Source organism: Lissotriton vulgaris, chromosome 5 (assembly GCF_964263255.1).
Source record: "Lissotriton vulgaris chromosome 5, aLisVul1.2, whole genome shotgun sequence".
Lineage (NCBI taxonomy): Eukaryota > Metazoa > Chordata > Amphibia > Caudata > Salamandridae > Lissotriton > Lissotriton vulgaris.
The window spans coordinates 1,276,971,961-1,276,999,525 of NC_141693.1; the positions used below are offsets into that span (position 1 = coordinate 1,276,971,961).

The 27,565-nt window shown below is 44.0% G+C and overlaps 1 protein-coding gene across 1 annotated transcript in view; it reads left to right on the forward strand.

The window, feature by feature from the left end:
* The window catches only part of LOC147712454 (receptor-type tyrosine-protein phosphatase V-like), a 558,680-nt gene that overhangs the window by 243,580 nt on the left and 287,535 nt on the right, over positions 1-27,565 (forward strand). Inside the window, exon 17 of the mRNA XM_086923127.1 lies at positions 1,103-1,375. Coding sequence (XP_086779253.1) covers positions 1,103-1,375 — 273 coding nt within the window. The remainder of the gene's footprint in view (positions 1-1,102; positions 1,376-27,565) is intronic.

Consider the following 27,565-nt stretch of genomic DNA (forward strand, 5'->3'; position numbering starts at 1 on the left):
GAGGTGAGAATGATGAGCGGATGATAAATGTGCGCATCCCTCACAATATCTGTGATAAATAGGAGGTGTGATGGTTGAGAGAGGTAAGTATGACGTTCTAATAAGATTTGTACTAATGCCGTATTTTTGTGATACGTCCTGAGTGTACCCTGGGAATAGTCCTGAGTGTACCCTGGGAATAGTTTCTCAAAGTTTAAGCCATTTGACTCAGTCATGTTGTACCCAACAAGGAGTGGCTTATCAAGGAGTATGGATTATATGGCTTTGCTAGTAGGTACTTGTTTGGAAGTAAATTTCTCAGAAGTTATAGAATGTCATTTTTAATTGGAGCGATAGAGGCAAATTGCAAAACTCCAGATATTCATACGAGGACAGGTGAATGTGAGGACCCATTGCAACTGGTGCTGAGGAAATAGGGTGTGTCAACCTGTGTGGATTGACATAAGATGTGTGCATGGACATTGGTGCTTGAGTGTGCACATATGTATTTGTGAGGGTTTGGAATCCTAGATTGGTTCTGAGAGTTATTGGTTTGAGAGTCCCTTGGAATTAATCAGTGGTGAACTTTTTCAGAATTGCAGCAGTAGACGGGCATCACATATCCATTAATCTTCACGTCATCGAACAAACTGTTATCACATGACCTTTGATTTTGATAATAAAAAATTGTAATTTGTTAAAACTTTAGTGAAAAACTTAGCTTGCATCATGTTAATAAACAGTTATTGATAGCATGAACAGACAACCTGCTACTAGATTTTGCAAAAGCTAAAGGCACACCTCATGCTTTCATTTACATGAGTGGTTCCATTTCTAATATCACATGGCCACTAATCAATCATATCTGATGAGTAATGATCTCTTGTGTGTTAATTATGGAGTTATCACATCAGACACTGCACAAGTGTCTCGGTCTCTTAAGTGCATGTTTTTTTTGCTGCGTTCGGGATTTTGCTGGTCCATCCACATATGGTCCCCATTTTGTCTTGAACTCTTATTTTAGAACAATTTAAAATTTGCGGAATATGACCTAAACATTGTTCCACCAGGTTGAACGTCAAGAAAGCCCCCCTAATAACCACATTTTCTTTTTCTTTCTTAGATCCTTTGGCACCTCCAACTCTAAAAGTCACCAGTGGAGGTCCAAACTCCTTGGTCGTAGATTGGGAGAAGCCTGCCGGTGATAGGGAAGGTTACTCTCTGTCCATCTCTAAGGCAGGAGTTGGCACAGCAATTAAGCTTTTCACCACTGACAAGAACAGTACCAGAGCCACTTTCACAGAACTGGTGCCAGGTACCTGGTACACCATTCAGATCCAGGCTGTAACTGGGACACATTTCACATCCACCATGCAGAACTTCACAACCTGCACAGGTAGGTTCTTACAAGGATTTTGCCAAATATTATCATATTGATCCCTGAGTAGGAGTGCACTGCCATGGCATAAACAATTGCCCTCAAAATAGTAAAAAGTGTACATCCCTATTTCTTTGAGCATTCATTTATTAAATTGTTCACAGCAATATATTAATTAACTAGGACCAAAAGAAGAAAACGTTTCTCCCTTTTTCGACTATGTGCCCAATTATAAATGGCCTTTATCATTTCAGATTTTGCAGATTTTGTACCAAACACACACTACTTATAGGAATAATGTTCTATGTAGTCTGTACTCCTCCACATTGTCTGTTTCACAACTTATCTCAGTGGGTTGTTTTTTATCCACTTGCTAATGCTTATGTAGTTGCAATTATATACTAAACAAGTGACACATGGAAACTTAGTTCTAGAAATAGCTTTAAACTATAGAAGTAATGTACCTACGTAATTAATGACTGCTCATCGACATCTGCTGTCTGCTTCCAAAAGAAGATATATATATATATCACAAAAAAGGTAATAGGGATTTTATAATAAGGTTCAGATTTTACACACACACAGCCAGTGAAGACCAAAGAAATTCATCAGTTATAATATAGGTATAGTTATCTCAAGGACCTATAACTCATGCCCTAAGGTAACTATCACGTGTGACCCCATGGGGTAATTAGAAGTGCATGGCAAGGGTGTTACTTGTAGTTACCTTAGAGCATAAGCTATAACCACTTGAGAACTGCTGAATTTCTATGGTTTTGTGTGTGCAAAATCTGAAACTAACTACAACGTACCTGTAACCTTTGTTTTCGTACCTGTAACCGTTGTTTATTTTTAGTGATTTTTTTTTTAAATTCTATTTCAGAACTATAATGTCCCTGTAACCTTTGGTTTTTTACAACGAATTTATACATTTTTCTACTGCTATTTCCTAACTAGAACGTTCCTGTATCCTTTGTTATTTCATTGAATTTCTAGGGTTTTTAAATGTAAATTAATATTTAATTGCCACACATTAATCCAACTTTTGCCGCACATGGGTGGTTAGCACTGGGCCTGGCCTGCGACCACATCCTATAGCCAACTCCCCAAAGGCACCCAACAGCACACCTCACAGGGCCTGGTCCTGGGGACCACAGGGCCTTTTTCTTTTTAGAAGAAGAAGAGAGGTCCATGTTGTCCCCCTTCTCGATCTTTGTAAGGCCCCGGCGACCCCACACTCCAGGGTCACTAATGAAAATTAAAGGGAAGTGATCTTGCATCCCCTGGGCCACTTCTGACCCTGGGGTCTGGTAACATATTTGGGGGGCATGCAATCTGCCCCGGTTTTGGGCCCAGTGACTCCATCCCCTAACACTTGGTGCCATATTTAAGGGGGAGGGGGTATGCTGCCCCCTCCCAGGGATGATTTTGGCCCCGGGGACCCCATCCCCCAGGCCTGGCCAACAAAGGGTGGGTGCCCAGAACCCACCCAAGGCACCTACCACACTATTGCTGGGGGCTGCAGGAGGAGCTCCACTGCCCCAGGGGAGCCGGCATTGCTCCTGCCTATAGGCAACAGCTAAAAATACAGCTCCCTGCAGGTTGTAGCAATCTTTTCATCCGTTTCCCTGCCCACTTCACTGCGGGCAGGGAAACAGATGAAAAGTACACTCCCAGTGGGAGGGAGTCTTTTTAAAGTTCCCTCCTGCTGGGAGCAGACTTTGGGCCTTATTACGATAGCAGGCAGAATACTATCCAACAGCTCGTCTGTGGTTTTTCACCCTATATCTGGGGCATCGGTCCGACCGCCGTATTATGATTCAGACTGATGTCTGTGGTGGGAGTCCGCTCCACCTCTGACAAGCTGTAGGAGCCAGTCAGGTCGAATGGTGGCTTGTAATCCCCAAAATGGAGGAGGTGCCTGCTCAGGCACCGCTGTGGTGATTACAATGCACATTTCTGACATCCTTTTCATGTTTCTTCTTTGGCCATGAAAAGGCTGGTGGAAAGGGTCATTTGATGCCCCTAGCAGGGCCCCTGTCACCTAAGGCCCTCAGATTTGGGCCCTAGAGGCATCCATACATTGTGTGGCAGACACTGCATGGTGCCTGATACATGGTGCATGAATGAGTGAAAAGCGTATTTTTCCTATTGCGTCTTGTGCAGACCACAGCACATGATGCGATAGGAAGTATACCTTCCGCATTGTAATTTGGGAAGTGGGACCACCGACTTATTGTTGGATGCCAATATCATAATGAGGCCCTTGGTGTTTTCTCTCCAGGTGAGAGCAAACACAGGTTTTGCTACCCTCTCACATGCCGGAGGGGGAACCAGTATGTCTCGGGGTTGGCTCCCCGGGACAAAGCCTGAGCCGACCCTGGGGTATGTTGTTCACAGGACCATTTACGGCTCAGGGAGGGGGGCTGTGTGGACCTCCTTCCCTTTGTCTGATTCGGCCAGGGGATGTGGTTCGCAGGGCCGAAATTGGCCTAGGTGCGGACTCCCGTGCCCACCTCCCCCTTTTAAAAAAACATCTAGGCCCAGGGGATTGGGTCCCCCGGGTCTTAAAAATGTCCTAAGGATGGGGGCCTCATGCACTCCCCTCTCCCCAAAATATAAACATTTGTTCCTCCCGAGACTTAGCCCATCTGAGAGGCTTAAAAAAACAAGCATGGGAGTCCACCCTTGGTTTCTTATGGGGAATTTGTGCAGTGAAATTGTGGATCCTTTATATAGAGCACCTTGGGCCTCTCACACACTGAATCTTGGTTGTTTGGTATGCAAGACAGAAAGAAGTCCCTTGTAAGAAATTCTGTCGCCTTAGAAAAATACCCGCAGACGAAATGCTTCTTCATTATTTCTCAACGCCCTTTCTAGCTAATAAACAAGAACTGTAGAGCAAAGCAACCATACCATCCACCTACCCCTCCATGCCTCCTGCCTGATTTACATTTTTACAACTTCATGTGTGCCATCCCTATTGCTACTGATCCAGTGAGGCTCCCAAACAACCCTCAAATCTCATCCCACTCAACCCAGGAGCTACTTTCTCTACTCATCCTTGGGGCCAAAGCACCGCGAGTCACACATCCACACATCACACTACTCCTGAATCAGTGGAAAAGAAGGCGAGCTGCTGGATAGAGGGGTACCTCATCAACCTAGTTTCTAAATTTTATACATTATATACATCTTTGTACATTTCAATTTTCCCCCTCAAACATAAGGAAATAAGCATTAAGGTACTCCGCTTTTTTGGTCGATGGACTAACTAGTAGAAGTCAGCTGATGGTGATGAGAACCAGCTGAATCACAATATTCCCATCTCTTTATTATTTCATTTGTCATGACTTTTAAATCTAAAATAAAGCACTCGAAATTAGATTTTAAAGTTTATATAAATTCATTAGGAAAAGAAAATCGCATTTTCTCTAGATTACCGAATGTTAAGCATTTATTCAATACATTCTAGAAATGAAAATTAGAAAGCATATTACCAATCTGCCATAGGAAGATGACAGAACTGCATAGAACAGGTTCCCAAGCTAACTGTCTTTCTGGGCTCCTCGGTGTCACCATCCCGATATACAATCTCCGCAATCAATTTCTTTGTCCATCAAAAGTTATAAGTCCAAAATATTTCAAAGTCTTTGCACCATAAAAATTGTTCAGTCCGACAGCATTTTGTGGTGCGAAAAATCCACGGAACCCACACAACACAATCTCTTTTATACCCTTTTCCCCTAACTGTCTAACTCAAAATTGAAACTTTTAGGGTCCGCACTCATTTTTCATTGATCCATTAGAGGGGTGGTGATGATCACCTCATGTCCTCCTTCTCCAAACCAGTTCTTATTTTGCAACACAATTTTCCACAAGCTTTCCTAGGACCAAATTGTCCACGTTGCAATTGTCATTCAGTCCTTGTATCTTTTATTCACAATAAGGTTACAATATTCGCATTTCCCAGGCTTTTAAATTCAAACATCCTTTGGCATAACTCCCAGTCATAGGGCAAGTCAACCTTGACATCTCTCGCTCCGAGCACAGGCCATTCAACCATCTCTAGCATATTTCGCGCATGCGTAGAGGCCATCTTTCCCGGAGTCAGTGTCATTGTTTCGTTTAAACTGCCATTTTCAAACTAGGACTCACGGGCCTCAATGGGAACTATTATGAAAACAAACACAACAGACGGTAGATATAGAATTTTAGCCCTTCTGTTCACCTGCCACCATTCTAATTTTCCCTATTAGTGGTTACCTAGCAAAAGCATAAGATTATGCGTAATTTTACTTACCATTTGTATTCTGTTTGGCCACAAAACTTCTAACATAAGCACAAATATACATGTTTATTTGATTATATCTACAATACCACAGCTCTATATTAATATGACTCTTCGATTTATTAGCAAATTCGTTTTTAGCATATCAGCAATTAGTTTTCCTACATGTGGTGTCTATTCTATGTGCACTTGGGTGATTAGTTTCCATGCGTCACACGATTAATAAATGTTACAGTTTATGAGAGAATGACTTTACAAGGGGTACACAAAAATGTTGTCTCTCTCCTGTTCCATTTTGAAAGAAGTGAGCGACCCGAAATACCCTTGAGGGCTTGGGTAATAAAGTTAAAAAGGTAAATTTGCCTTCAAGGGACTTTATTCAATCTATATTTTGTTTAATTGAGATTGTTTTGAAAAGGACCAGTCAATTGTCCTTAGGTGAATAAATCAACAATTTGCTATCTTAAAAAAAAGAGCATTGCATCAACATATAACATATAAACATATAAACAAAGACACAAGGTGTATACGAAAAAATGTATTTTTATCAAATAGTTCATTCAAAGAAATAAGCTTCATATACAGATCAATAAACAAATAGAAATTAGGACTGTGGGTACACACATAAGTAACACACAGTACACAGTGGCTCCGTATAGACGAGACGCTCTTCAACTCTACTCTGTTCGAAATACTAGGCGGTGCAGGACTAATAACTGCTCGACGCATTATCGATTCCAATTCGTATTGTTTTATTTTGATACCGGTGATTGACAAGATCCGATTTCACACGCATTGGATGCTCCGTGTGTTTCCATAATATCTGAGTTCTATGAGGAATATCTGTTCTCACCTACAGCTTCAAATAGCACGTGAAGCCCATTGCCTTACAACTAATAGTCAGATTTTAAAGACATTCCGATCCACAATCATCCATGGGATGCAGTAACTATATTTTATGAACAGATAACAATATCTCTATACAGACTACAATTAATAACAGTCCTGAGGATGGTTTCAGCAAATTAACGCCTGAGAAACCGAAACGTCGACTAAACACCTTATCCCTTTCTTTGTTTTACTCTATGTGATTTGAGATAGGTGCTTTTTTAGGTTCTGTTGTGTCACCTAGTAATTTACTTATGTGTGTACCCACAGTCCTATTTTCTATTTGTTTATTGATCTGTATATGAAGCTTATTTCTTTGAATGAACTATTTGATAAAAATAAATTTTTTCGTATACACCTTGTGTCTTTGTTTATATGTTTATATGTTATATGTTGATGCAATGCTCTTTTTTTTAAGATAGCAAATTGTTGATTTATTCACCTAAGGACAATTGACTGGTCCTTTTCAAAACAATCTCAATTAAACAAAATATAGATTGAATAAAGTCCCTTGAAGGCAAATTTACCTTTTCATCTCTCCTGTTCCATCACAACCGTTCATCTCTTTCTCGCTTCTGTCATTGTTGAACGGCTTGCTGTGGTCTTGTGTGAGTGAGTGAGTACGTGAGTCATTTGCTCAAATTAGCTTAGACTCTAGAGGGAACCTGAGGGCTCATTGTTTTTGGGTCTCACAGGCCCTAATGTTTCCCATCTATTCCAGAGTTCAGTGTTTGCTCAGAAGGGCCCTCTCGTCTTGGTGTACCCTAAAGAAGGCAGTAGACCTAACCCTCCTGCTATCTATCTTCTCTTTTCTCAAATGTTTGCTTGTTTAGTTCATAGCACTTAGTTGCATTGTATCTGATATCATATATTGTGGTTAAAGTCTAATCCAATGGCATTATACATACAGCACAAGTAAGTGAACATTTATTTTATTTTATGTTGTATTTGGGTAATAAAAACATATCCGTATTCCTTGAAGTGGTTCATATTTATTAGGCAGACTTTATAGCTATATTTATAGCATCGTCGTTTGCATGTTAGAGGGCTAACACAACTTTCAAAGCTAGTTGCTCTAAACCACGCCTATCCTTAAATTATCTGGCCAATGTTGCAAGCTGCTTGCACCATCACGGTTTTCTAGCCTAAGTGTGCTGACATCGTTTTTATGTATGTCTGAAAAAATATATATATTGTTGAAAAAAGTTAAAAATCCCCTATGACTTCGAGATAGTTGTCTGTAAGAAAGAGGTCAGAAATAATTTAGAAGGGATTTAAGATGCTTTGATCAATTTTGGGTGGTGACTATCATGTCAGGATTTTGATGCTGCTGGTGTTAAAGTTGGAAGTGATACTAAGACATTCAAGATAATTGCTGTTTGGAATGGGTAGTTTAGTGGCATGTAGGTTGCTTCAGAGGATGACAACTAGTCCATCCCCTCTGCCTGAAGGTCTGTTGCAATGGATTAGGCAGCAGTTGTGAGGGACAAGGCATTCAAACGTCAGTCAACCATGTTTCATTGATGAAAAGGACACGAAGGGTGTGATTAAGGATCAAGTTGTAGAGGCAGTTTACATGTTTAATAGATTTCAAATTGACAAAGCAACAGGTTGTAACAAGTGATCTAATAGTTAATATTATCCTTTGAAGGTGGTGGCATGCATTAACAATAGTACCAGACTTTATAAGGCAATAGTTAGAACTTTGGAGCTGGTCTGGTTTCTGCAGTTTGTTCACTGGAGTAGACCGAGGGGTTGGGAGGCATTCTATTCACTTCGGTGATGTTTGTGGTGGTGGTGTTCCAGAGGGTATGGTATTGGGTCCAGGTCTTTCCACACCATCACAGATATTTATGCAGAGACACCCAGGGCAAGATGCCTTGGGAAGGGGTCGTAAATAAGGAAGTACATAGATCATTCTTGCAGGAAAATTGCTCTCACATGTGTTACACCTGTCAGCCTTTGGGTGGTCGTCCCCCCACGTTCAGCCTACTTTTCTTCTGGCTGCTGAATTTTTGTTGTTGTTGGCTTTAGGATTCTGTGCACTTTACACCCATTAGTCAGTGCTAAAGACCTTGTTCTGACCCCTTAAAAGATGGAAAAATTGGCCTGTACCAGATTTGCACATTTAATTTACTTATAATCTCCTATTAAAGTGGTACAACATGGACCCAAGGACTGTAAATTAAATGCTAATTTGGCGAATTGAGCTAAAGAATGATGATGGATTCAACCCAGATCTGTGACTGGGGAGAGTGTCTGAAAAGTTTCAGCGCTCCATCCATCATCTCATTGTGTTTACTAATGGGCCTGAAGCGCTGACTTAGTCAACTACTTAAGAAGCCTTTTAAAACATGCCTCATGCCTGCCATTGCAGCCTGTGTGCTGTGTTAAACTGCCAATTCGACCTGGCAACGAAACTCTTTGCCACCCCTAAACCTTCCTTTTAATGCACCTAATAGGCACCTGAAATAGGCCTTAAACATCTCATAAGGCAGGGCATTGTATTTCAGGAGTTGGATATGTACTTCTAGGTTTTATATTTCCTGGTAGTAAAAAACTCCTAAATTCATTTCTCATAACTGTTAGCCCTACCTCTCCTATAAGATAAGATTGGGGTACCTTATTACATTAAATAAGTTATAACTTTTGTTTGGGAATAAGTAGAATGCCATGTTTGGTCCTTAAAGAATTGTAATTTAAAATCCTCTTTAATGGTAAAGTCAGATTGTAGGTTACAATTCTGAAAATGACACTTGTACAAAGTTGGCATTTTCTTGTATAACCATTTGGTCCCTGCAGCCTGTATCCTGGGTGACACGACTGTGATCAGCATGGTAGTTGGCCTTTGTGTATTACTCCAAGATAGTGAGACAAAGGGGAACTAAGTGTGGCTAGGATGGGCATCCTGCCACAATGTTTGCGGTGAAACAGTGTCCTGCCCCACTTGCACATTTCAAAGGAGCTGCCTCAGCTTACTCACAAAGAAATTCACCTTAAACGTTTCCCCTGTCTTGTGCAGCAAGATGTCCGTAGTTGACTCTTTGATCTTTCAGGTTCTAGTTTTTGTTAAACACTTTCAACATTCATAACTCTGGTTCTACTGATTGGATTTTTATCATTTATATGTCAAGCTATTTATGACATTTTACTCTATTTGTCTAAATTGATGTAGGATTTTTCTTATATTGTATTCTCACTTTCTTACTGTTTAAGTGCTGCATAAATATTTTACACATTGCCTCTAAGTTTAGCCTTGTTTTAGTTTCATGAGAAGCTACCTGCGGGTTAAGCATTGGTTAATTTGGTGATTCTTTTTTTGTGGTTCAGCCTGACATCGATTGTGGTACTAGCGTGAGAAGGGTTCACAACCTCAATCAAAACCCCAATTTCTAACAACTTGTCACAAAAAGAAAGTGGTGAATCCCTTAAAGAGACTATATCAGCCGATCACTGTGTCTTTTACCTCTCAGCCCTCAGCCCAAGGAAGGCGGGTCTCTGGGCATGCCAGACCCTTGGATCTGCTTTCATAGCACACTTGGGGTCTGAGAAACTACCTTTTAAGTTGTTCATGTGACTGACTGTTTCAAGTTCTGTAAGTCTAATAGTACTCACACATTGACCCTACCTATTTCTTTAAACACAGTGTGTTTTCAAATCCAAATTCTTGTCACCACCAGCTCCAGTTTGAAGAATATAAGTAAAAATGCAATGAACCTTATTTTGCATTGCAAATATGGCCATGCCTTGATACAGGAGTGAAAGATAATTAAAGTGTTGTTTAATATTGTTGTGATTGAATAAACAACAGACCATTGGCGTAGAGACAACCTACTTTCTGCAGAGAAACCAACACCCTGTTGCTAGCAATGAAAACTGTTTCAATAAATACCCTTTTTTTCCAGAGACTTACATTGGCCTGATTCTGATAAGACACTGTATTACTCAAGTAGACTGAGAGTTGCACCTTTGGGGCTGAAAATATGGAGATTTGATTACAAGAAAAAGCACATCCTAGAGAGTGTATTGAAAAAGGTTGTTTGCTGGCTTAACTTAATGTGATCAAATGTAATGCCTCTACATTAGTCTCTTCTATGCGAGAAATAAATACATAATATTGCCCAGAAAAGTCCAACCAGGAATATCAGCAATAGCTCCAAATGTTTATTCTTTATATTACATTAGGAGAAATAACATTCTTTCGCATAATTATTTTACATTTATGGTGCTTATTTACATGAAACATCTAGCAATGATAAAAGTCGAAAGAATATTTATTAATAAAGTTCTAAAGACCGACCAATAATAACATGACAAGGACTATCTGAACTACTTCAGGCATCCTATACCATTCACATATTAACTAAGTAAATCTTGAGAGGAGAAAAATATTTCAATTTTATTTGCCAACATTTTTCTGTTGGAGCCATATTATTCAGATTCCTTCTTTTTGCTGAGCCATTTCTATATATTCTCATATCGAATTTGATCACACAGTTTTGACTACCTGTAAGTTCTCACGATACTCGTTTAATCAAGTGTAAGTTAAACCTTTGGAGCCACAAGGCACCCATAATCTTAAATACATCAATTGCATTTTTAGTGGGGATATGAAAAATATTTATGTATCTCAATCATTATTGGAAAGGCACACGTTGAAGTACACATATATCTTTAACTTTGAGGAATTTAGAATACTCGATCTGGCAAACACAAAGTTAGATTTGTTTATAAGAAAGAGGAATTAGTTAGAAAACGCTGTTGAAAATTTGATGTGTTCAACTAAACAATTGTATGGAATTTATGTCTAAACTCTTTGGAGGGTATGACAGGAGACCTGAGTTTGACCACGAGTGTAGCATGCTGACAAGTTGCCAGAATTCTTGTCCAAATGCCAGAAATATGTCATAGAAATTCTAGCGATGCAAATTAGATAGCAGAAAGCTAGGACTTCAAATCTTAGTTATTCTTCCTGACATCAAATACATATTTCCACAGACCAATAGAAAAGAGGCAGTCATCATGATAGCACCCCCACTTATCTTGGAGAAAAGCTCACAATCCCGGATAGATCATGGCACACCTGCAACCAGGACACCATCAAACTCAGGACTTTTAAATCTCTGCTCCCAGAATCTGGAACATCATCTCCGTATCCATCTGGACTGTTCCAATATTTCCCCAAATTTGAAAAGAGTTGAAGGTTCACCTATTTAAAGAACATAAGGCCCTGATTTAGATTTCGGCAGACGTGTTACCCTGCCACAACGGTGACGGATATCCTGTCCGCTGAAATATAAATCCCATAGAATATTATGGGATTTATATTTCGGCAGACGGTATATCTGTCTCCTCTGTGACAGAGTAACCTGTCTGCTGAAATCTAAATCCGGCCCCAAATCACAATTCATTAACCATACATATCCCAGCTACCTCTTGCCTTTTTCTTGTTTGACTTTGTATAGCACTTGGCAGCCTTTTGGCCAAGTTCGCACTATAGAAGTACCGTTGACATACATACAGTGTTCTATCAAATGGAATTGTCAGAATTCTAGTAAATGTCTGCAGATAGAAGAGAAGAAAAGGAGTGGGAAGAAGAGAAACTGCGAGAATCAAGAGGGAGAGAGAGGACCAGAAAGCTAGTCCAGATCCCCGGTTTATATGTTAGTATATCAAAAGGAGACTAGCTAGAGATGGGGTTAGTCTGACATTATTATTATTATTTTCATAGCGACTCAGTATCGTTTTGCCAATTGGCAGTGGCACCTGTTGGGTGTCTTTGGAAAGCCCTCACCCACCAACCTAGTTGGTGGCATGCTTCATCATCGGGCCCACCCAGTGACACCTAGCGTGTCCCGGGTGTGCTTCGACGCCTGATTACAGCGGAGCAGGTATATCACTGTGTGTGCGGTGTAGGGTGTTCAGGTATGTGAAGTTAAAACGGCTTGGCGGATGGTCCCTGGGGTGAGGATACTTTATTAAAAGGGCCTCTGTCAGCGGTTAAAAATAAGGCTGTGGGACGTTAGAGGCGGGTTACGACCTCCTACGTCCTTAGAGTGTCAACATGTTTCAGCCAGTGCCTTATTACTAATCTGGCTTTCTTCAGGACAATAAAATATGTGTGGGTTAAAATAGGGGTTGTGTAGTGTAGTCTATGTGTCTACACGCCCTAAAGTGTATCTAACTGTGAGAGGGGGGATTCCCTTCTCAAGATCACCTGTACATTTAACATTGAAGGACAGGTACAAGACAAACATGGGAGAGAAAGAGTCACTAGAAAGTATTGAACATATATTATGGCAGCCGACTTAATAGCGAATTAGTGCAGGCTATGAGCGGCTCAAGTGTAATGATACTGGTGGTATCATTATTGTGGAATCGCACTAGAACTTCGAGGGTGAAGTGATTTAAAACAGGGGTAAAAAATACTGCAGTGAATGGTGAAGAATTTTGGCGCAAGGACCATGTCTTACGCTTTCAAGGCTTGTTTTCGCTCCAAGGTTATTGAAGTGGCAAGGGGTGGCCCTAGTTGGGAGAAAGAGGTAGGACCACTAGGGTTAGAAGACCTGTGGGAGAAAATTTGGGAAGCGCTTACCTATTGTAGTGATGTACAGCATACTCACAGGAATTCTGGTCAGCACCAGCGTGGGACCTGTTGTGCCTCCTTCGCAGAACCGGTAGTGAATGGCTGCTGTTGCCGGTTTTTATACTGTCGTTGATTGAATAATTGAGGGCACCTGGGGGAAAGAGCAATGGTGGAAAGACTCGCATAGCGGGTCTAGATAGCGCTCAGGTGTGTTCCCTTCGTGGCGCGCTGATGCGCGGTGTAGTGCCTGATCTTAAGCGCCTGCGTGGGCGTGAGATGCTGCCGGGTGCTAGGGCGGCCGTGAATCGCGCATGCGCGGCCGGGAAGTGGTCCGCGCATGCGCCGTGGTCACCGTGACAGTGATCAGCGCATGCGCGGCCGAGAAGTGGTCCGCGCATGCGCCGTAGCGTGTGTACTAGAGCGCGAATGGGCGGGTGTCCCAGCTCGCGCTAGCGCTTAGTTACCTGCTGCCCTGGCTCCTAATAGGTGACCTGGGCAGTTTACATGGCAAGATGAATAGCGCTTGAGACACAAGGTTGTTCTCAAGTGCTAGTATGGATGAATTAGCACAGTGTATGTTACCTACTGCCCTGGCTCCTGATAGGTGACCGGGGCGGTTTACATGGCAAGATGAATAGCGCTTGAGACACAAGGTTGTTCTCAAGTGCTAGTATGGATGAATTAGCACAGTATATGGTGGTAGCGCCTTGCTAGGAGATGGTAAAGACCAGGGGGCATTGTATATCATGGGAGGCAAATGTTAAGTGTTGGTCAGACTGGGTTACTCAGTAGAGTTCAGGTAGGTGGCTCGCAGGGTGATGTGATTGCCATCATAGGGTCAGGGAGTTCCAGGGGATAGCATCATTAAGCCCATCCGTGGCTGTGGACAGACGGTATATCCATCTTTGTTCTTTGTTTAATAGTTTTTTGTCGTTGTTAATCGGGCTGACTGGTATTTGCTCAATGACTGTCCAGGTGAAGTCATTGGGGGTGTGACAGTGGGTGATGAAGTGGTTTGTCAATTTGCTTATATTTTTCTTGCATCGCATTGTGCTGCGGTGCTCCGTGATCCTGGTCCTCACTTTGCGTGTGGTCATGCCCACATATCTGAGTCCACATCTGCAGGTTAGTAAGTAAATCACATTCTGTGAGTTGCAGTTTGTGTGGCTCCTTTGGGACCATACTTTGTTCGGTTCCAGGTTCAGAGTTTTGGTGTGGGATGTCAGGTGACAGACACTGCAGTCATTGCATGGGTAGTGTCCGGTTACTTTGGGCATTCCCCACGCATTGAGGATGGTGTTGTCGGGTTTAGGTGGTGGTTTGGGTCTGGTGCTGACTAGTTGGTCTCGGAGGTTATGGCACCTTTTGTAGGCGAACCTGGGGGGTTCCCATTTCCTTTGCCCTGAATTGATGATTCTCCAGTGCTTTTTTATAATTTTAGCCACTTCATTGGAGGCAGTATTGAAAGTAGTCACACATGTTGTCGGTTGTGTGTCGCTTTCTTTGGTGACGTCTTCAAGTAGTGCGTCACGGTTCTGGTTTCTTGCCCTCTTCTGGGTTTTCTTGATGATCGCCTTTGGGTAACCGCGGTTTTCTAGTTTTTGGGCTAGGTCCGCTGATTGTGTTTTGTAGTCGTTTACATCCGAGCAGTTCCTTCTAATGCGGAGAAACTAGCCAAAGGGTAAGTTTTCTTTTAGAGGCCGGGGATGGAAGCTGTTGAAGTGCAGCAGTGAGTTTCTAGCCGTCGGTTTGTAATAGGTTGTTGTTGTCAAGGTTCCGCCTTTTGCTGTTATTTGTAGGTCCAAGAAAGCGAGTTGCCGGTTGCTGGCTGTGCAGGTAAACTTAAGGTATGGGTCTCTGTTGTTGAGCCATTGCAGGAAGTTGTCTAGTTCAGGTCGTGAGCCGTCCCAGATGACTAATATATCATCGATATATCGATGCCATTTTTGTATGTGGTTCCTGAACGGGTTGGCTTCCGTATTGATGTGTGTGCTCTCAAAGTGGTGGACGTAAAGTCCAGCTACACTCGGCGCGAAAACACTGCCCATTGAGGTTCCGTTGGTTTGTAGATAGAAGGTGCCCTCATATTCAAAGTAGTTTTCTTTGAGGGCAAGGGCTGCGCAGTTCATGACAAAACTCCTGGGTGTCTGGTATGGCCAGGGAGATTCTTCCAGGATATCATGTAGGACCTGTAAGGTGGCGTCTTGGGGGAGGCTGGTGTATAAGCTTTCCACATCCAGTCCTACCAGTAGCTGTGTCTCAGGGTCAAAGGTGATGTTGTCGATGACCTGTAATAGGTGTTTGGTGTCCCTGATGTAGGTGAGGGTTTTTTGTACCAGGGGGTTTAGGTAGAAGTAACAATATCTTGAGAGTGGCTCTAGAATGGAGTTGATGCCCGATACAATTGGTCTGCCCGGTGGTGGAATTACCCCTTTGTGTACCTTGGGTACTGTGTAGAAGTATGGGGTTCTGGTGTTCTCCGGGCAGAGATATTCGGCCTCCTGTTTAGAGATGTGTTCGTCATCTGCTGCCCTTTTGACAAGGTTGTGCACTGTGGTGCGTAGTTGTTCTGTGGGGTCCTGCTCCAGTCTGCGGTAATTCCGGCTGTCGCTGAGTAATCTCCGACATTCCGCATCGTAGTCTGTTTTGTCCAATAGCACGATGCCACCCCCTTTATCTGCTGGTTTGATTACTAGAGTGGGGTTATTTTGCAGGCGTTGTATCGTCTGTCTATCTTCCCATGACATGTTATTGTAGTGGTTGGTGGGGTTGAGTTTCTCAATGTCATTGTAAACCGCTTGCTCGAAGGTCGTTATTTCTGCTGGCACGGTGGATGGTGGAGGGACAAAGGTGGATTTCACTCTGAGTCCTGTGGTGTTGGGGTTCTCATCAGTTTGGGGGGCATCTTGGTTTGCTTTTTCAAAAAAGGACTTCAGTTTCAATTTCCTGAAGAATTGTGCTAATTCCGCTTGTAATTTAAACTTGTCCAGTCGTGTGGTCGGTACAAAGGACAGGCCTCTCTCCAGGACTAAAATCTCTTTGCAGGATAGTGGGGTGCTGGACAGGTTGAATACTAGTGATGGCTGGCTAGTAGGATTGTCTACTTGCTTGTTCCCAGAGTTGCCTCTCTCGCCTTCTGGCGTGTGCTGGAACTCACCGGGTTTTCGTCTTCCCAGTGTACCTGTGCGTTGTTGTGTTGGGTTGTTCTTCTGTGGCCCCGGGGTCTCTGGCCCGTCCTAAAAAAGGAAAGCTGTTGCCCTGGTTACCCGCAAAGAACGGCATTGGCCCCTGGGGGTACATGTTGGGGAAACCGAAGTAGGGGTTTTGCATGTGGCCTAAGTTAGGCGGGAAACCAAAGAATTGGTTTGGCTGTCCTCCTTGCCAGTGGTTGGGCCATCGTTGTCCTCTTCGTCCTCTGCCTCCTCGTTTTTGTGATCCGCTGCTGGAGTCACTGGAGACGGAGCTGTCGTCCCCTGAGGAGTTGGGTGTGTTGGTTTCCTTGGCAGGCGGGGTGTAGTTCTCCTCTGAGTATGGGTATACTTTGGCATAGGAGAATTTTTTGAGGTCTTTCTCAAATTTTTTGAATTTCGCCTGGGTCAGGTAGTCTTTGTACTCATTTATCTCCCGGTTCTGGTCATCAAGTTTCTTTTTGAAAGATGTTATTGTGGCTTTGAAGTGTCTTTCTGTTTCTTCTATCTCAATGGATAGGGTGTCTGACAAACGTTTGGCGGTTTTTAAGATGAGAATCATCCAGTCTCTGGTGCAGTGCCATGCGATCTGTGCCCAGTCCTTCCTGAACGTGGGGTCGTCAAGGAAGATCCTGGGTGCATTAGCTACTAGTAGCCCCCTTGGTGCAGAGTTGGTTCTAAGGTATTGGGCTAGTATGGTGCCGTGGAGGATGGTGCGTATCCTTTTGCGCTTCTTTTCTGTTAAGGTCTCCCAGTCCGTGGTCTGTGCGATTGTGTTAGAGATGTTAAAATCAGTTTGGAATGACGGGTCAGACAGTATGTCTGTCAAGTCACTCTCAGAGAAAGTCAGTCCATGGTTTTCGGCCATGGTCGTGTATTCTCTCACAGCTGTGCGCTGCCAATAATTGCGAGAATCAAGAGGGAGAGAGAGGACCAGAAAGCTAGTCCAGATCCCCGGTTTATATGTTAGTATATCAAAAGGAGACTAGCTAGAGATGGGGTTAGTCTGACATTATTATTATTATTATTTTCATAGCGACTCAGTATCGTTTTGCCAATTGGCAGTGGCACCTGTTGGGTGTCTTTGGAAAGCCCTCACCCACCAACCTAGTTGGTGGCTGCTTCATCATCGGGCCCACCCAGTGACACCTAGCGTGTCCCGGGTGTGCTTCAACGCCTGATTACAGCGGAGCAGGTATATCACTGTGTGTGCGGTGTAGGGTGTTCAGGTATGTGAAGTTAAAACGGCTTGGCGGATGGTCCCTGGGGTGAGGATACTTTATTAAAAGGGCCTCCGTCAGCGGTTAAAAATAAGGCTGTGGGACGTTAGAGGCGGGTTACGACCTCCTGCGTCCTTAGAGTGTCAACATGTTTCAGCCAGTGCCTTATTACTAATCTGGCTTTCTTCAGGACAATAAATTATGTGTGGGTTAAAATAGGGGTTGTGTAGTGTAGTCTATGTGTCTACACGCCCTAAAGTGTATCTAACTGTGAGAGGGGGGATTCCCTTCTCAAGATCACCTGTACATTTAACATTGAAGGACAGGTACAAGACAAACATGGGAGAGAAAGAGTCACTAGAAAGTATTGAACATATATTATGGCAGCCGACTTAATAGCGAATTAGTGCAGGCTATGAGCGGCTCAAGTGTAATGATACTGGTGGTATCATTATTGTGGAATCCCACTAGAACTTCGAGGGTGAAGTGATTTAAAACAGCGGTAAAAAATACTGCAGTGACTGGTGAAGAATTTTGGCGCAAGGACCATGTCTTACGCTTTCAAGGCTTGTTTTTGCTCCAAGGTTATTGAAGTGGCAAGGGGTGGCCCTAGTTGGGAGAAAGAGGTAGGACCACTAGGGTTAGGAGACCTGTGGGAGAAAATTTGGGAAGCGCTTACCTATTGTAGTGATGTACAGCATACTCACAGGAATTCTGGTCAGCACCAGCGTGTGGGACCTGTTGTGCCTCCTTCGCAGAACCGGTAGTGAATGGCTGCAGTTGCCGGTTTTTATACTGTCGTTGATTGAATAATTGAGGGCACCTGGGGGAAAGAGCAATGGTGGAAAGACTCGCATAGCGGGTCTAGATAGCGCTCAGGTGTGTTCCCTTCGTGGCGCGCTGATGCGCGGTGTAGTGCCTGATCTTAAGCGCCTGCATGGGCGTGAGATGCTGCCGGGTGCTAGGGCGGCCGTGAATCGCGCATGCGCGGCCGGGAAGTGGTCCGCGCATGCGCCGTGGTCACCGTGACAGTGATCAGCGCATGCGCGGCCGAGAAGTGGTCCGCGCATGCGCCGTAGCGTGTGTACTAGAGCGCGAATGGGCGGGTGTCCCAGCTCGCGCTAGCGCTTAGTTACCTGCTGCCCTGGCTCCTAATAGGTGACCGGGGCAGTTTACATGGCAAGATGAATAGCGCTTGAGACACAAGGTTGTTCTCAAGTGCTAGTATGGATGAATTAGCACAGTGTATGTTACCTACTGCCCTGGCTCCTGATAGGTGACCGGGGCGGTTTACATGGCAAGATGAATAGCGCTTGAGACACAAGGTTGTTCTCAAGTGCTAGTATGGATGAATTAGCACAGTATATGGTGGTAGCGCCTTGCTAGGAGATGGTAAAGACCAGGGGGCATTGTATATCATGGGAGGCAAATGTTAAGTGTTGGTCAGACTGGGTTACTCAGTAGAGTTCAGGTAGGTGGCTCGCAGGGTGATGTGATTGCCATCATAGGGTCAGGGAGTTCCAGGGGATAGCATCATTAAGCCCATCCGTGGCTGTGGACAGACGGTATATCCATCTTTGTTCTTTGTTTAATAGTTTTTTGTCGTTGTTAATCGGGCTGACTGGTATTTGCTCAATGACTGTCCAGGTGAAGTCATTGGGGGTGTGACAGTGGGTGATGAAGTGGTTTGTCAATTTGCTTATATTTTTCTTGCATCGCATTGTGCTGCGGTGCTCCGTGATCCTGGTCCTCACTTTGCGTGTGGTCATGCCCACATATCTGAGTCCACATCTGCAGGTTAGTAAGTAAACACATTCTGTGAGTTGCAGTTTGTGTGGCTCCTTTGGGACCATACTTTGTTCGGTTCCAGGTTCAGAGTTTTGGTGTGGGATGTCAGGTGACAGACACTGCAGTCATTGCATGGGTAGTGTCCGGTTACTTTGGGCATTCCCCACGCATTGAGGATGGTGTTGTCGGGTTTAGGTGGTGGTTTGGGTCTGGTGCTGACTAGTTGGTCTCAGAGGTTATGGCACCTTTTGTAGGCGAACCTGGGGGGTTCCCATTTCCTTTGCCCTGAATTGATGATTCTCCAGTGCTTTTTTATAATTTTAGCCACTTCATTGGAGGCAGTATTGAAAGTAGTCACACATGTTGTCGGTTGTGTGTCGCTTTCTTTGGTGACGTCTTCAAGTAGTGCGTCATGGTTCTGGTTTCTTGCCCTCTTCTGGGTTTTCTTGATGATCGCCTTTGGGTAACCGCGGTTTTCTAGTTTTTGGGCTAGGAAGGAAGGACTGGGCACAGATCGCATGGCACTGCACCAGAGACTGGATGATTCTCATCTTAAAAACCGCCAAACGTTTGTCAGACACCCTATCCATTGAGATAGAAGAAACAGAAAGACACTTCAAAGCCACAATAACATCTTTCAAAAAGAAACTTGATGACCAGAACCGGGAGATAAATGAGTACAAAGACTACCTGACCCAGGCGAAATTCAAAAAATTTGAGAAAGACCTCAAAAAAATTCTCCTATGCCAAAGTATACCCATACTCAGAGGAGAACTACACCCCGCCTGCCAAGGAAACCAACACACCCAACTCCTCAGGGGACGACAGCTCCGTCTCCAGTGACTCCAGCAGCGGATCACAAAAACGAGGAGGCAGAGGGCGAAGAGGACAACGATGGCCCAACCACTGGCAAGGAGGACAGCCAAACCAATTCTTTGGTTTCCCGCCTAACTTAGGCCACATGCAAAACCCCTACTTCGGTTTCCCCAACATGTACCCCCAGGGGCCAATGCCGTTCTTTGCGGGTAACCAGGGCAACAGCTTTCCTTTTTTAGGACGGGGCCAGAGACCCCGGGGCCGCAGAAGAACAACACAACAACGCACAGGTACACTGGGAAGACGAAAACCCGGTGAGTTCCAACACACGCCAGAAGGCGAGAGAGGCAACTCCGGGAACAAGCAAGTAGACAATCCTACTAGCCAGCCATCACTAGTATTCAACCTGTCCAGCACCCCACTATCCTGCAAAGAGATTTCAGTCCTGGAGAGAGGCCTGTCCTTTGTACCGACCACACGACTGGACAAGTTTATATTACAAGCTGAATTAGCACAATTCTTCAGGAAATTGAAACTGAAGTCCTTTTTTGAAAAAGCAAACCAAGATGCCCCCCAAACTGATGAGAACCCCAACACCACAGGACTCAGAGTAAAATCCACCTTTGTCCCTCCACCATCCACTGTGCCAGCAGAAATAACGACCTTCGAGCAAGCGGTTTACAATGACATTGAGAAACTCAACCCCACCAACCACTACAATAACATGTCATGGGAAGATAGACAGACGATACAACGCCTGCAAAATAACCCCACTCTAGTAATCAAACCAGCAGATAAAGGGGGTGGCATCGTGCTATTGGACAAAACAGACTACGATGCGGAATGTCGGAGATTACTCAGCGACAGCCGGAATTACCGCAGACTGGAGCAGGACCCCACAGAACAACTACGCACCACAGTGCACAACCTTGTCAAAAGGGCAGCAGATGACGAACACATCTCTAAACAGGAGGCCGAATATCTCTGCCCGGAGAACACCAGAACCCCATACTTCTACACAGTACCCAAGGTACACAAAGGGGTAATTCCACCACCGGGCAGACCAATTGTATCGGGCATCAACTCCATTCTAGAGCCACTCTCAAGATATTGTGACTTCTACCTAAACCCCCTGGTACAAAAAACCCCCACCTACATCAGGGACACCAAACACCTATTACAGGTCATCGACAACATCACCTTTGACCCTGAGACACAGCTACTGGTAGGACTGGATGTGGAAAGCTTATACACCAGCCTCCCACAAGACGCCACCTTACAGGTCCTACATGATATCCTGGAAGAATCTCCCTGGCCATACCAGACACCCAGGAGTTTTGTCATGAACTGCGCAGCCCTTGCCCTCAAAGAAAACTACTTTGAATATGAGGGCACCTTCTATCTACAAACCAACGGAACCTCAATGGGCAGTGTTTTCGCGCCGAGTGTAGCTGGACTTTACGTCCACCACTTTGAGAGCAAACACATCAATACGCAAGCCAACCCGTTCAGGAACCACATACAAAAATGGCATCGATATATCGATGATATATTAGTCATCTGGGACGGCTCACGACCTGAACTAGACAACTTCCTGCAATGGCTCAACAACAGAGACCCATACCTTAAGTTTACCTGCACAGCCAGCAACCGGCAACTCGCTTTCTTGGACCTACAAATAACAGCAAAAGGCGGAACCTTGACAACAACAACCTATTACAAACCGACGGCTAGAAACTCACTGCTGCACTTCAACAGCTTCCATCCCCGGCCTCTAAAAGAAAACTTACCCTATGGCCAGTTTCTCCGCATTAGAAGGAACTGCTCGGATGTAAACGACTACAAAACACAATCAGCGGACCTAGCCCAAAAACTAGAAAACCGCGGTTACCCAAAGGCGATCATCAAGAAAACCCAGAAGAGGGCAAGAAACCAGAACCGTGACGCACTACTTGAAGACGTCACCAAAGAAAGCGACACACAACCGACAACATGTGTGACTACTTTCAATACTGCCTCCAATGAAGTGGCTAAAATTATAAAAAAGCACTGGAGAATCATCAATTCAGGGCAAAGGAAATGGGAACCCCCCAGGTTCGCCTACAAAAGGTGCCATAACCTCCGAGACCAACTAGTCAGCACCAGACCCAAACCACCACCTAAGCCCGACAACACCATCCTCAATGCGTGGGGAATGCCCAAAGTAACCGGACACTACCCATGCAATGACTGCAGTGTCTGTCACCTGACATCCCACACCAAAACTCTGAACCTGGAACCGAACAAAGTATGGTCCCAAAGGAGCCACACAAACTGCAACTCACAGAATGTGATTTACTTACTAACCTGCAGATGTGGACTCAGATATGTGGGCATGACCACACGCAAAGTGAGGACCAGGATCACGGAGCACCGCAGCACAATGCGATGCAAGAAAAATATAAGCAAATTGACAAACCACTTCATCACCCACTGTCACACCCCCAATGACTTCACCTGGACAGTCATTGAGCAAATGCCAGTCAGCCCGATTAACAACGACAAAAAACTATTAAACAAAGAACAAAGATGGATATACCGTCTGTCCACAGCCACGGATGGGCTTAATGATGCTATCCCCTGGAACTCCCTGACCCTATGATGGCAATCACATCACCCTGCGAGCCACCTACCTGAACTCTACTGAGTAACCCAGTCTGACCAACACTTAACATTTGCCTCCCATGATATACAATGCCCCCTGGTCTTTACCATCTCCTAGCAAGGCGCTACCACCATATACTGTGCTAATTCATCCATACTAGCACTTGAGAACAACCTTGTGTCTCAAGCGCTATTCATCTTGCCATGTAAACCGCCCCGGTCACCTATCAGGAGCCAGGGCAGTAGGTAACATACACTGTGCTAATTCATCCATACTAGCACTTGAGAACAACCTTGTGTCTCAAGCGCTATTCATCTTGCCATGTAAACTGCCCCGGTCACCTATTAGGAGCCAGGGCAGCAGGTAACTAAGCGCTAGCGCGAGCTGGGACACCCGCCCATTCGCGCTCTAGTACACACGCTACGGCGCATGCGCGGACCACTTCTCGGCCGCGCATGCGCTGATCACTGTCACAGTGACCACGGCGCATGCGCGGACCACTTCCCGGCCGCGCATGCGCGATTCACGGCCGCCCTAGCACCCGGCAGCATCTCACGCCCACGCAGGCGCTTAAGATCAGGCACTACACCGCGCATCAGCGCGCCACGAAGGGAACACACCTGAGCGCTATCTAGACCCGCTATGCGAGTCTTTCCACCATTGCTCTTTCCCCCAGGTGCCCTCAATTATTCAATCAACGACAGTATAAAAACCGGCAACTGCAGCCATTCACTACCGGTTCTGCGAAGGAGGCACAACAGGTCCCACGCTGGTGCTGACCAGAATTCCTGTGAGTATGCTGTACATCACTACAATAGGTAAGCGCTTCCCAAATTTTCTCCCACAGGTCTCCTAACCCTAGTGGTCCTACCTCTTTCTCCCAACTAGGGCCACCCCTTGCCACTTCAATAACCTTGGAGCAAAAACAAGCCTTGAAAGCGTAAGACATGGTCCTTGCGCCAAAATTCTTCACCATTCACTGCAGTATTTTTTACCGCTGTTTTAAATCACTTCACCCTCGAAGTTCTAGTGCGATTCCACAATAATGATACCACCAGTATCATTACACTTGAGCCGCTCATAGCCTGCACTAATTCGCTATTAAGTCGGCTGCCATAATATATGTTCAATACTTTCTAGTGACTCTTTCTCTCCCATGTTTGTCTTGTACCTGTCCTTCAATGTTAAATGTACAGGTGATCTTGAGAAGGGAATCCCCCCTCTCACAGTTAGATACACTTTAGGGCGTGTAGACACATAGACTACACTACACAACCCCTATTTTAACCCACACATATTTTATTGTCCTGAAGAAAGCCAGATTAGTAATAAGGCACTGGCTGAAACATGTTGACACTCTAAGGACGTAGGAGGTCGTAACCCGCCTCTAACGTCCCACAGCCTTATTTTTAACCGCTGACGGAGGCCCTTTTAATAAAGTATCCTCACCCCAGGGACCATCCGCCAAGCCGTTTTAACTTCACATACCTGAACACCCTACACCGCACACACAGTGATATACCTGCTCCGCTGTAATCAGGCGTCGAAGCACACCCGGGACACGCTAGGTGTCACTGGGTGGGCCCGATGATGAAGCATGCCACCAACTAGGTTGGTGGGTGAGGGCTTTCCAAAGACACCCAACAGGTGCCACTGCCAATTGGCAAAACGATACTGAGTCGCTATGAAAATAATAATAATAATGTCAGACTAACCCCATCTCTAGCTAGTCTCCTTTTGATATACTAACATAATAAAAGAAGAGAAACTGCACATGCCAGAAATGGTGCCTTCTCATTACAGAGAACCAATGTGTTTTCTCCCGATCCGTGATTGGACTTTTTATCCAGGCAAGCATTTGACCTGGGGGTCTAAAGAGATCTACCTGACCTACCACTATGAATAATCACTTGTAATCTAAAAGCCCCATTCACCATATTATTTACTCGCAGTCTTACAGCCCAAATAGTCATGCATACCATGACGACACACTTTAAAAATCCCCAATGGCACGACATTTAGGCATCTAGTCTAGAATTGTTCCCTTTCTGATAAAACAAGCCTTTATTCCCGGAAAATGAAGCAAGAAAAATGTATTTTGCCCTCAACTGTTTGAGTCTCATAGCATCTGTGAGATTATAGTGTGGAAACTATGGTTTGATTCATTGATTCTAAAATCATTGAGTCAAATCTCCTTAGTTTTTTCTCTAAAATTAAATTCACAGACTAAAACATTAAACATGATAACAAAATTATTTTCTCTTCTCACACAACTAACCATAACAGCACTTCCATACTAATTCCACATGTATCAGGTGTGTCCAAACACACTTGTACGTCCTGCTCAGCACATAATCATAATGTCTGATACAATAAGTCACATAAACTGCCAGGGACACATTGTACAAAGTAATAATGTATATTATTGTTTACTCAAGCTACACAATTCCAGTCTTTAAGTACAACCCGCAAAGTGTCTCCTTTAGGAACCTCCACTGTTTATAAATGTTTACATTTTTCATTCATAATTCAAGTTAGCAAAGCACTATAGTTTACTTGGCACTATATTTTTCCACGAGAGCATATTACACCGTTGCAGATATTTCAGATTCATGGAGTCATTGTAAATGTTCGATGTTTACATTGATATTGTTCTATTTTGAAGATTTTATTCCAAATTCATGCTTGGGTTCATGTTCGAATTTTTCATGCAAACAGAGACTTTGATGAGAACTGGGTGAAGTAAAGTAGTATGATAAATGCAAAGATTTACTCTAGACAGGAAGATTAAGTGCTGATTGATTGATTGCAGCGTCGAATTAAGAGGATGTCTGTGTTGTTATAGTCCCGGGCACTGCTTAATTTGTAATATATTAAAGTGCCAGGGCCCTGACCAGGAGACCACGGTAGCTTGCACCACCCATCGCTCTTGTCATCGCTGCCAAAGCTACTAACCATCTCCCTTGCATGTATATTCGACAGTTCACATTATTCCAGGTCCCCAAAGCTAAAGGAATGACTGGGGAAGCAGGAATTAGCAATTTTAATATATATTGTAGTCCCAAACGACCGGTGTTCTGCTCATCTCTAAATTTGATGAGCAGCGCCACCATGTGGTGCACTGTTCGAAGTATGGTGTTGAAAAGAAGGTGTCGAGCACCAGAAACCAATTAAGTGCCAGGGCTGAGAACCGGAAAGCACCGACTCAAATTAAGCACTGGTCCTGGGGATTGCACTGAATGTACCATTAGGTGAATGGGAGACAATTGTAAACGCTGTTTTCCTACAAAGATTGAATGCATTGCCATACAAATGTTTACACTTTATTTTTGATGGTTGCTGGGTTTGAATATTCAGAATTCATTTGTGTTTTATTGCACATTTTCACTTAAGGTGGGTGTCATGTCTATGTATTCAAATTGTGAACCAAGGATCTGAAGTCAGGAAAAATGACCACGTTTGGTGCAGGGCGTCATACTACTGGACGTCAGTAGAGCCATAAATTTATAAGTAGAGGAACCTAGCAAAACAATTTAAGAGTGCAAGTATGTACGTGTGCACAGGCGTCTGCAGCTCCTTCTGTAATACCAAAGTGGAGCATTTAAAGATATGAAAGCACATGTGGGCCTTATTGATAATTGACCATGAATATGTTGCTTCTGGAGGCAGTATATCTGAGGGGAAATCAACTTTGGATTCTCATTTAAATCCATTAAATGGCACTCTCCCCCTTCGCTCTCTATTTATCTGTGTGTGAATTGAAACTCTTTTCTTTCCGTTACTCCTGTACTCTCAATCTATATTTTTGTCCTTATGCCATCCCTTCTCCTTTTGTCTTACCTCACTCCAATTTTCTTCAGGTTCTCAAATGACTATGAAGTGGCTTCAAGGCAATTGATTTGCAATAAGTATATTTTACACAAACATATGGGGTGTGTGATTTCATCAAAGCATCAAAAAAGCTACACAGACAAGCAGGGGTAGACTTGGTAGCCTCAAGGGGCAGGGCACCTCGAAAGGCTTGGTGCGATATCCCTCAGTCAGTAATACCTCTCATCCAGTCTTTGAATCTATGATCAAAAGTTGTCCATAGGTGATTGTGAGGAGTGCAGCTTTAGAAACGTGCTTTACCTTTAGAGATGCCAACAAGCAAAATATGAACACTCTGCTATAAAGCAGCCCTGTACCTGCTGGGCACTGGGCCTCATCCAGCAGGCACCGGCAGAATACTAACCACAAAGGCTTTAATGGAGCAGATGACCTGGCATTAGCCAGATTGAGTTAGTGGTAAATCCATACATTGTGATAAGCACCAAAAAAATGCATGTAGCATGCCCAGACTTAGAAGGAACCTTCCAATGAATGATGTCACAGTAGATCTCAAACCCCATGTGACATCATCAAACAACTATTCTAAAATGCCTATTTGTTGGTAATTGTTAGAGATGCAGGACTGTGCTAAGAGAACCATGTATTTAGCTACATTGAATAAATCTTTAAGTTCATTAAGTATCTAGAAAATGAAAAAGGGCATTAGGAAAAGTCTATCGATTGTGATGTGAGCCTTAACTTCAGATTTCTGTGTGTTTAGATTTTACTTCTGTGCACAAATAGCAATTTTTTAAAATCCTCTACTGCCTTTACGTGGGCTCAGTATTGAAGAATTCACCCTCTACTCTACTGCTCTTCTGTGGGTGTGAACTTCAAGGGAGACGCCATGGAATATAGAGGGTGTGGGAAAGGAGTGCTTTTCTGCTAGTAAAAATCCCAGCTGATGAAAGAGTTTA